At 37.0% G+C, this 10,918-nt stretch overlaps 1 protein-coding gene across 1 annotated transcript in view; it reads left to right on the top strand.

The window, feature by feature from the left end:
- LOC111013494 (exocyst complex component SEC5A) overlaps positions 1 to 10,918 on the top strand; it is a 36,175-nt gene that overhangs the window by 20,698 nt on the left and 4,559 nt on the right. Inside the window, exons 7-15 of the mRNA XM_022287941.2 lie at positions 251 to 355; positions 1,682 to 1,756; positions 8,031 to 8,168; positions 8,264 to 8,428; positions 8,818 to 8,961; positions 9,553 to 9,679; positions 9,765 to 9,975; positions 10,378 to 10,493; positions 10,591 to 10,825. Of these exons, the coding sequence (XP_022143633.1) occupies positions 251 to 355; positions 1,682 to 1,756; positions 8,031 to 8,168; positions 8,264 to 8,428; positions 8,818 to 8,961; positions 9,553 to 9,679; positions 9,765 to 9,975; positions 10,378 to 10,493; positions 10,591 to 10,825 (1,316 nt within the window). The remainder of the gene's footprint in view (positions 1 to 250; positions 356 to 1,681; positions 1,757 to 8,030; positions 8,169 to 8,263; positions 8,429 to 8,817; positions 8,962 to 9,552; positions 9,680 to 9,764; positions 9,976 to 10,377; positions 10,494 to 10,590; positions 10,826 to 10,918) is intronic.

The raw sequence follows: 10,918 nt of genomic DNA, 5'->3' as shown, positions 1-10,918 counted from the left end.
CAGTGCAATGCAATATTGGAATTCCTAAGCCTTTAGTCCTATGTGGCATAATAATTTTGCAGAATCACATTTAAATTCATTGTTTCTATGTATCACTTCCTAAGATTTGTTGTATAACATCTTATATCATTCCAAAGATCTATTGTAAAACAATTGTAAGTTAAAAGGCAATGTATTTGGTATACGTAGTTGGATTTCGTTACTTGCTGAATGAAAATTAAGTGTTCTCATTGCTATGCGTTACTTTCAGGTGGGAATTTTAAAAAAAGTTCTTGAAGAGGTTGAAAAAGTGATGCATGAGTTCAAAGGCACACTCTATAAGTCAATGGAGGACCCACAAATAGATTTGACAAACGTGAGCTTTCTTTTTAACCATTTTTATAATTTTCCCTTGATCCAATAAAGGTAGAAAGGTTTGGAGATCATCCTGATGCCTTATGGCTGGCTAGCATGAGCTTCTTTATAGTCTGTGCTGGGAGCAACAATTATTGCTCACAAATTGAAGAGAGAACTCTGTTTTTTACGCATTTAGTCTTCCTGTTGCTGGAAGGTCCGCATTATGGAAATATATTTCAGATAATTATCTTTCATAGACAAGAAAAAAAATGGTATTTGCATCTTAGTGAGTTCTTGGTTTTCCTTCATATCTTTAATTCAGTTTGATTGATTGTATCATATGCATGATTACTGATGATGGTTTTCTTTTGAGAATGGAAGTTTTATACATCAGAGAACCTAGTAAAATGGTCGTTCATATACATGGTTACTATTTTTCCTCCTAGAAAAATGGTTGTTCAATTTGCCTATTGAGCATTTTAAGTTGTAATTGTGGATTAATGCCTATAAAAATTGAAACTGTAAACAACATAATTTTAAATCTTGAAGCTGTGTGATTGTTATTCAGATGGTTGTATATGGAGGATATGCATGACAAACCTTAGAATGTACAAGAATGTGTCTTACATAGGGATGTTAAAGGTGCGCTGCTGGGGCTAGTTCTAAAAGTAGCACTTATGTTTTCTAGTCATTATTCTTTATTGTTTACTTCGGTTTTATCTCTTTTTTTTGTTCCTTATCTCCCATTTCTTTATTTTATTTCTTTCTCTCTCCCTTTGGGAGATTGCATCATTTGAACAATTTCGTTTTTTTTCAAATCAACGAGAAGTTCGTATCTTGTTAAAAGAAAAAAAAAGGATGCATTGATGGGTCAAAGCAACCTGCGACAATAAAAACCCAATATATAATCCATAGGTCAACTTAGTAGTACAATCCATCAGTAATTTTTTTAAAGAGACGGAAATTTTCACCCATCGGGTAATTTTGTAAAATATTTTGTAATTTTCACTAGATGGAAATTTTCATCCATAGGTCAATTTTGTAATTTTTTTAATATGTTGTTTACATTCTTAGGAGTGCCTTTAAGATTCCCATTCTTCCATCCTTTTTATTTCGTACAAGGGGGTGGAGATTCGAAGTCACGACCTTTTGGTAGAAAATATGTGTCTTAACCAGTCCTATTTTCCCATCTTAATTCCTTCCAAAATCACAGAATAAGTTAGGTTTGTTCATTTTGTATATTATAATGTAATAGTATACCAATTGATATTTTGGGATGTTCTTATTTTTATGCAAGCTTTTTTTTTTTTTGGGTAGCTAATTTTTCTTTCGATATTTCATACAGCTTGAAAACACATTGAGACTATTAATGGAGCTGGAGCCTGAATCAGATCCTGTATGGCATTATTTGAACATACAGGTAACCAGTGCTTTCTCATGACATTTGGGTTTTCTGATCATATCATCCAATATGTGTGGCGTGCTGGTGCTATTAATATTGGATTGGCACATTCTATACTTTTTTTATTTTTTGACAATCTATAGTAGTATAGGTTTTTTTTTTTTTTTTTTTTAAACGAGAAACCAAGCTTTCGTCGAGAGAAAATGAAAGAATATCCAAGGGGCATACAAAAAACAAGGCCGACAAAGGGGATCCACCTATAAGAACGGACCCTAATCCACAAGAATGACACCTAATTGGTAAATGATAATTACAAAAAGCCTTAGACACCGAAACTCAAAGAGAGGTATTAAATCTAGCTAGCTCCCATACCTCCTCCCAAGACCTCCCAACTCCACTGAAAATTTTGTTATTCCTTCCAACCCATGTACCCCATGGCAAAACAACAAGCCTGCCATAACAAAAGTCCTCTATCTTGAAAAGGCAGGAACAACAACACCTCCTTCAACGAAGCCATGCAATCCCTATTTCCAGCTCATGAAACCCCTAAAACGTTTAGAAATCGATTCCAAATATGTTCAGGAAATTGACAACTCCATAAAATATGATTAAGATCATCAATATCATTTTTGCAGATGACACACCATTGAGGCCCCAAAAACACAAGGAAGAATGTCAAGGAAGAATGTCTTTGGATATGATCTGTGCTATTAACTTTCCCTTGCAAAACTTGCCGGGCAAAGAACTTAACCTTCTTCGGAATCTTTACCTTCCAAAGGGAGGAAAATAACGAGGTGATAAAAGGGGAGGGATGGAGCACTCCGAAGCTGAAAAAAAGAACTACGAGTGAAACCCAAAGACGGGTTCGGGACCCAAGACACGAATGTCTTTCCTCCTTTACACGTATTAGATGTCCCCCTATCAAAGCAAGCAAAGCAGTAACCTCCCACGCCTCCTTATTCGTCAAAGACCGATAGAGATCCAAAAAAACAGAAGGGGTATTCCTCCAAGACCCCTACACTTAGGCCACTAAATGCAACCTCATCTCGAAATGGTGGTATAATCAAGGGAATAAGAGACAAAAGGGCTTGTCATCCACCTAACAATCTTTCTAGAAATAGGTTTCAGTACTATCCTCGATAGAGCAAACCCTAACCCTAATCCTACCCGCCGCCCTCTCCTTTGCCGTCCGCCATCGTCGCTGCCTGCCCTTACCTTCGCCATTGCCGCTGTCCACATCCGTGCTGCTAGGGTTTTTCTTCGTGGCCGTTTTCTCCAATCTTCCTCCTTCCTTTTTTCTTCGGCGTAGTCGCCCAGTTCTGGGTCTTTCGCTGATGCAGTTGTACCTTTCATCTTCCTCCGACGCCCCAAGCCGTTTTTCGACGTTTTTGCAACCACCAGAATACCCATTTTTCGACGTCTCTGCAACCACCAGATTACTTTCAGGAGTGGGTTATGGATTTGAGAAGTTGCAACATTGAAAACAACTATTATTGGATTTGGAATGACAGTGACCGTTTTTTCATAAAAGACTATAGGAAGAATGGTCAGATTTCTCTTCAAATTTCCCAACTTCAGTGGTTAGAAAACAGTTTGGTGGAACTACTGCATTTTCCATTACATTCGAGGTTTCTTATGCAAGTTAGGGACGGGAATGGAACTTGTCGACTCTAGAAAAAGAGATTCTTGCACGACTGATTTTTGGAATGTGTTGTTTGGCCCACATCGGGTGGAAGAAAATTCATAACTGTACCTGCAGGGTGTAGAAAGAATAGCTGTGTAACCTTTTGGGACATGATAAAACACTCCTGGGTGAACTCCAATGGAAAGCTTTTGAAGGGGGCCTCCAACTCTCCAATGGAAAGCTTTTGAAGGGGGCCTCCAACTCTTCATTTGCAGAGAGGGTTAAGAAAAGAGATAGTATGATGGCATCCCCTACCGTAGAGGATGAGGCTTTTAAGAGAAGCAAAGGGAGCAACTCATATTGGGTTCCAAAGGAATCCGAAGTTGTGGAAATAGATTGAGATAGTGCCATGGTTATTTCACGGTTTAGTGCTCAAGATAGTTGGAAGACAATTGCTATCTCCCTCAAAAAAATCTTCTCAGAAAATTGCCAAGTCAACCTCTTCTTGGTAGATAAAGCTTTATTTAGATTCGAAGTGGAAGGTCTTTGAACTATAATTGGCTCAATGACAAATGGTGCAAGTTGGATGGATTTCACGTGAAGATGGAGAAGTGGGATCTTGAAAAACACGGCAGGAACAAAGTGTGTTTTGGTGGCTTGGTGAAAATTTGCGACTTAACTTTAGAGCTTTGGAACACAAATTGCTTCAAGGCCATTGGAACCCATCTCGGAGGTTTGAAGAAAATCTCTTCAACAACACTAACCTGGTAGAGAAGAATTTTTGTGGCTTTATTCCGGCTTCTATTGAGATAACTACAAAATATGGAGTGTTTGTGGTACAAGTGGCTGCCATAAATGAAGCTACCAAGTCATCATTTCCCTCCGTTTAGCTTTCAAAGACTTCGCCTATTGCTGATTCTTCAAATCCGTTGGATATCCAAAGATTGCAAGAAGTCTTGGTAGATGAAGAGTTTAAACTTGACAAAGCGTTTTTTAATAAGGTTAGCTTGGAAAAGCAGCCTGCATCTGACACCTTTTCTCCTCAAAACGCTCTAGTTGGCCCAACAATTGTGACGGGCTAGTTGAGCACCCTTTCGTCATTAAAGTCGTCGGCTTTTTGATAAGGAAATGGACAATATTGGCCCTACTGTTTGTCAAGAATTAAATGCGGAAGCTATTTTAAAACAAAAGCCGAAGGGCAACCCTTTTCCACCTGGTATGAAGAATACCGAAACATTAATTCAGCCTCTTCCTCTTTACTACTCTCGTAGAAAGTCTACCACTATTTTTGGAAAGGAACTCGAAAAGCCTTTGTTAGCTGGAGGGGTTCAAGTTAACTTGAATAAGGCTTTCAATAAGGAAAGGGAAGGAGTTAGCAAAGTTAGTATGGACAAGGTAAATGCTCTGTGCATTGGTTCTATGCACTCCACTAATGAGGGTTGGCCTCCTAGATCATCCTCCTTAGAATGCTCGGACAATGAATTTTGAAGATAACGATGATGCAATCAGTATTAGTAGCTTGGACTCTTCCTCAAAGTCAGACGTCCCTATTGAGGATGTTTCCGAGCATTCCTTCGAGGGAGATCTTCAAATTTTATTTAATGAGCAAAAAGAAGATGTGAGTTTAGTTTCCCCATAGCAAACAACCATTCCTTCCTTTCTGAAGAAGTGAGGATTACTCTTGTCCCATTTGAGTCTGTCCTCTGAGTTTTCAGTTATTCGGAAAGTTGGAATGTTCTCTCCTACGCCTTCTACAGTTTCAAAGCTTTGCAGTTTTAGTTCGGTTGGTTGGTTGGTGAGGCTTTCAAAGTTTTTCTCCAGTGTGTGGATTGGCATATGATGGTTTATATTTGGAGGTTTTTTGAAGACAACATTGAGGTTTAGTATTTGGTGATTACTCATTATTTGAATTCCGGCTGCAGTCTAGTTCTTGTGTCCCTAGATTCTACTTGGTTCTTTTTGGAGTTTGGTCTTTGCTCTTGGTGCCAAGGAAGGTTTTTCCCTCGTGCGGATGTTGGCTATGGATTTAGTTTGGTTTCCAAGCTCTCAGTAGCAAGCAATTTTTCTGAGTTCTGTTTTAGAATGTTTTTATTTTTTTCGAGCTTGTATTGCTCTTGTTGTACTATTTCTTCGTTATTTTCTCTTTTCTCTCTTCTTTTTTCACCCCTTCGGGGTTTGTATCTTGAACATTTTTCCTTTTCATATATCAATGAAAAGTTGTTTCTTGTTAAAAAAAAAAAAACTAACCCCGATAGAGCAGGAAACAAACCGAGAGAAGCTGAGAAAAATAGAGAAAATGGTATTCTAGGGGCACTTACTTAGAGGAATGACTTGAGAGGAATGGTAGAATTTTTAGAGGTAGAGAAAGGTTGGATAGAGGTTAGGAAGTTGTTAGGTTTAATACTTCCTTATGCGCATCTACATCTTGACCATTTTGTAATTATCAATTAGGGCTTATTCTTTTTTATTCTAGTTCGCTTTTGCTTAGTTAGGGCTTCAAATCCTTTTGTGGGGTTTGGTTTTTTGTTTGTCTCTTGTATACTCAGGAATGGTAGAATTTTTGGTTTTTTGTTTCTCATTTAAAGCTTGGTTTTTCATTAAAAAAAAGCCCTTGGATTAGAATTCTAAACATTGGGACTAAGAATTTTAAGTTAAAAAAACTAGGATATCCTAGATTAAGATGCCAAAACATTATTTTCTCATTAACAGAAGGAGAATTAACAATCATTACTGAAGTTTTGAGATTTTTTATTATTAGTCGGGAGCTCATCGAAGAAGTAGGTACCTTCGAGCATCCTAGCACGTCCAATCATTCTCTTCGAGTCCCAATCCTAAAAGATGCAATATGACAGTTAGGATCTCTAGAGATTTTACTAATAGAGAAAATATTGCATGCTAATATAGGAACAGGAAGGACATATATTAAAGCCATAGTATCTGTTAATTGAATAGTTCATTTTCTGCGATAGAAGAGAGTGGCATTTGCTATTTGATTTCTTTAATTACAGTAATATGGAGAGTAGGAATGAAAAAGTTCGTGAGAAACTACTCATATGAACAAAAGCTCTGAAATCTATAGTCCACGGAGATGACTTGATGCAGTGTGAGGTTACTGATTGTGTCAAGGAAATACTAGGATTTGTAGATGATGAATTAAGTAGTGTAACTACATAGAATTTTTATTAGCTTCAAGATTAGCCTTTGAAAGAGTACAATAACTCTTATTTATATGGAAGAGGCCACAACTTTTAGATGATTTAAGTAAACTAGTCCTTAGCCACACATCTAACTAACAATGCCCTTAACTAACTAACTAATCTTTAAAAATAGTTAGTTACACATCAATTTCTCTCCGTCCTAAGAAAGAACTCTCCTCGAGTTGAATGGCTAAGGTAAAACCATCTAGAGCTTGAAAAGCGAATATATCAGCAACATTAAAATAGGGCTGATGTTGAAATCTGATGGTTGGTTGATTTGTAGGCATTGGGTCCATATTGCTTCAAAATTTCTAAAGGTTCCACCTTCTTTTTCTTCAATTTGTTATATGTACCCAAGGGGAATCTTCCTTTCTCAAGTGAATCATGACTAAGTCTCCTTCCTTGAATTTTTTCGGCCTCTTTGTATTTGGAGTTTGCTTCTTCGATATGGTCACGAATCTCTTTATGTAGCTCACTTATTCTAGTGGCCTTAATACTAAAATCAAGCGAAGAGGGTCAATCATTACACGAGGTAGTTTAGTGTAAACAATTTCAAATGGGGACTTCTGATCGATTTTGCTTATGATTGAAGGTAAATTCGGCTTGAGTGAGTGCTACGTCCCATTGTTTTGGTCGATCACCGCTTAGGCAACAGATTTAATTGCCCAAAGTTCTATTAGTCACTTTAGTTTGTCCATCGGCTTGAGGATGATTCGTGGTATTGAATTTAAGGGTAGTGTCACATTTTTGCCATAAGGTTCTCCAAAAGTGACTAAGGAGTTTGATATCACGATCCGAAATGATGATCTTACGAATCCTGTGCAAACGGACTATTTCCCTGAAAAGTAGATTAGCTACATATATGTCGTTAGAGGTTTTCTTACAAGCCAAAAAAGGGACATCTTACTAAAACGGTCAACCACAACAAGAACTGAATCAAATCCTCTTTGGGTTTTGGGGGTCCTAAAATGGAGTTCGTAGAGAGGTCCTCTGTATATTAGTTGGTGTCGAAAGAGGTGTGTAAAGACCGGTATTAGCTTTCGGAGTTTGTTTGGCTCGTCCTAGAGAGTGTAACGCTATGTTAGAAAAGACCCTCCTCCACTCCCTGCTTTGGGATGAGGGCCATTTTCTTGGTTTGCAGGTTTCGTTGCTGTTTTTGGGGCTTTGGATTAAGAGGAATAACAAGATTTTTAGAAGGGTTGAAAGTTCATGGGAGGAGGTTTGGGACCTTGTTAGGTATCATGTTTCTTTTTGGGCTCCTATGTCTTCGGGCTTCTATGTCTAAAGCCATTTATAATTACTTCGTCAGATTTGGTTAGATCGAGCCATTTCTTTTAGTTTGGCTGGTTTTCTTGGGCTGCCTTTTTGTATGCTCTTTTGAATTCTTTTATTTGTGTTAATGGAAGCTCAAACTCTTTATTAGGAAAAAAAAGCTCAATGAGTTACTTTTGTTTCTTTGTTTTTTTAATAGAATCACAAGATTCGAGGATTCCTTGAGAAGTGCACCTTAGATCATGAATCAAGAATGGAATCATTGCATAATAAGATGCGTGAAAGAGCTCTTGCTGATGCAAGATGGAGGCAGATTCAGCAAGATGTGAATCAATCTGTAAGTCAAATCATTAAAGATGATTATCTTATGATGGTGTGAACAAATTAATTAATTTGAGCATGGCCTTAATTTTAATTTTTTATTGTTGTCAGTCAGATGTTGATTATTCAGCAGATATGGAACCAGTGGAAGTAAATAGTGAAGAAGTTGATGCTCTTAGAGCTAGATATATTCGGAGATTGACTGCTGTACTTATACATCACATACCAGTGTTTTGGAAAACTGCTCTTTCTGTTTTCAGTGGGAAATTTGCGAAGGTATTTTAACAATTAAATTCTTCTACATGCGAGATCAATTAGTGATCTAGTGCAAGTTGTCTTTTTATGTCCATATTTTGGTTACTATCTATGTTTTAATGTTGATTGGGAGTGCTTTCTTTGACCCCTTTATTTTTAGCTGGTCCCCCCTCCCCCCCCCACCAAAAAAAAAGGACAAAGGAATGGAACTTATCGGCAGTATTGTTCTCCAACTTGTAATTTTCTTAATGGGTTGATGCATGAGTGACCTTTTAGTTAAATTTTAACATTTTTGTTTGGTAAAAGTTACTTTTCTCTGATATTTAATGCTTGCGAGGATAAGATTATTTATTTGCTTAGCTTTTATTATAGCCGGCCCTTATCTTGATGCTTGATTTTCATCATTTCAGTCTTCTCAAGTTTCCACTGAATCAAATGCTAACACCTCAGCAAGCAAAAATGAGGACAAGGTTGGTGAGGGGAAATACTCAAATCATTCTCTAGAGGAAGTTGTTGGGATGATACGCAATACCCTGTCTGCATATGAAGTTAAGGTGCGAATGCAATTGGACAATCATATGTGTATATCTTGGATAGTCTCTAGATTAATGGTATTGGATTGGATGATTTCTGCTCAGGGCATAAATTTACTGATGCGCTATATGCACACATTACAAGTTTTTTTATAATCACTCTTGACTCTGTTTTTGAAGGATACTCTGTTCTCATCCGTGAAAAGCAGACTCTTTAGAATGGGGAGAGTATTTCCCCATGACATTTTGGAGGGGATTGTCATTCATGTAGTTGGCTTGGAAAATTTGTAGTTACCCTTTATTTTCTTTTTACCTAACCAGGAGAATTTAAAAAAAAAACCTCCTTGGCCTTAGGAGGACGACTAAATATCCTCTTTGTATCTTCTTATTGATACAATTTTTATCATGCTTCCTCATTATATAAGTCTATGCTCCCATGTGAGCAGGGCGTTAAGAAAATACTCCTTTTGTTTTTCTTCACTCAGAAATATGAACTAAATAAGTCATATTAGTTAATTCAATCTACAATTCTACATTCATCACAATTGGTCCCTTCATGGCGTACAGGCCCTTAACTTAGGCAATTGTGTTAAATGCTTAACTCGTGTGCAGGTTCTAAGCACCTTTCGTGATCTTGAAGAATCAAATATCCTTCTGTCATATATGAGTGATTCCATAAAAGAAATATGTAGCGCATGTCAAGCTTTTGAAGTGAAGGAATCAGCTCCTATAAGTGCTGGTATCTAGCTAGACATCATTTATACCTAAATCTTGTTTACCATTCAAAGCATTCTCATTTTTTTTTTTGCTTTCTGTGAGCACAGTGATTTCAATGCGAACACTTCAATCAGAGGTGACAAAGGTTTACATTTTAAGGCTTTGTGCATGGATGCGAGCTACCATTGCAAATATTTCAAAAGAAGAAACATGGGTCCGAGCATCAATTATTGAGAGGAATAAATCTCCATACACAATCTCTTTCATGCCTCTAGCATTTCGGTCTGTCATGTCTTCAGCAATGGATCAAATAAATTGGTAAGTCTCTAAAGCTCGGTGTTATACAAGTTTTCTGTTGTATTCTGTTTCTGATACCACAGAGGAGAAAATTATAAAAGCAGAGGTCTTGCCTGTCTACTAAGCTATTTTCACAGGAATTTGCTATCGAAAGACAACTGGTTGATCCACCTATTAGAAAGGAGATCTCTTAGGCAGGCAGGACCTCTTGTCAGCCTTTAGACGTATACTGTTTAATGGAAGATTATTTGTTTGAAAAATGTGTACATGCATGACTATTTTTTTGCCCCTTTTGAATAACTTTCAGCAAAATGTTATTGCAAGATCTACTACTTTCTGGAAATACAATCAGGAACTTCCTTTTTAAAAGAATAATTAATTATTTTATTAAACTGATTCTCAATTCTTGCATTAATTTTTCAGTATGGTTCAGTCTTTAACAAGTGAGGCTTCAAAGTCGGAGGATATATTTTTGCTACTTCAAGAAATTGAGGAATCTGTTAGACTTGCATTTTTGAACAGTTTCCTTGATTTTGCAGGTATTACGTGCTACTAACTGTCTTCGTTATCCTTGCATGGATATACTTCTTAGATGTAACTAGTGATATAAATCTATTTTATGCATACCTTATCTAGGTCATTTGGAGAATATTGGAAGTGAGCTTGCCCAGAACAAACAAAACAAAGAAAGTCCACAGTTGCAGAATGGATTTTCTCATGTCTTGCAAGAAAAACTGCTTTCAGATGTGCCTGGGAGTATTGTGAATCCACACCAACAATTGTTAATAGTCTTGAGTAATATTGGATATTGCAAAGATGAACTTTCATGTGAATTATACAGCAAGTACAAGCATATTTGGTTGCATTCTAGGTGAGCAGTTGAGGCTCACTTTGCCCTAGTAGATATAATGTTATATCATTCAGGCTTATGAAATTGGTTATAATATTTTTTCCTAGATACAAT

Source organism: Momordica charantia (genome assembly GCF_013281855.1).
Source record: "Momordica charantia cultivar OHB3-1 chromosome 11 unlocalized genomic scaffold, Mcharantia_2.0 BLBB01000011.1, whole genome shotgun sequence".
NCBI lineage: Eukaryota > Viridiplantae > Streptophyta > Magnoliopsida > Cucurbitales > Cucurbitaceae > Momordica > Momordica charantia.
This window is presented reverse-complemented; position numbering and strand designations above follow the sequence as displayed.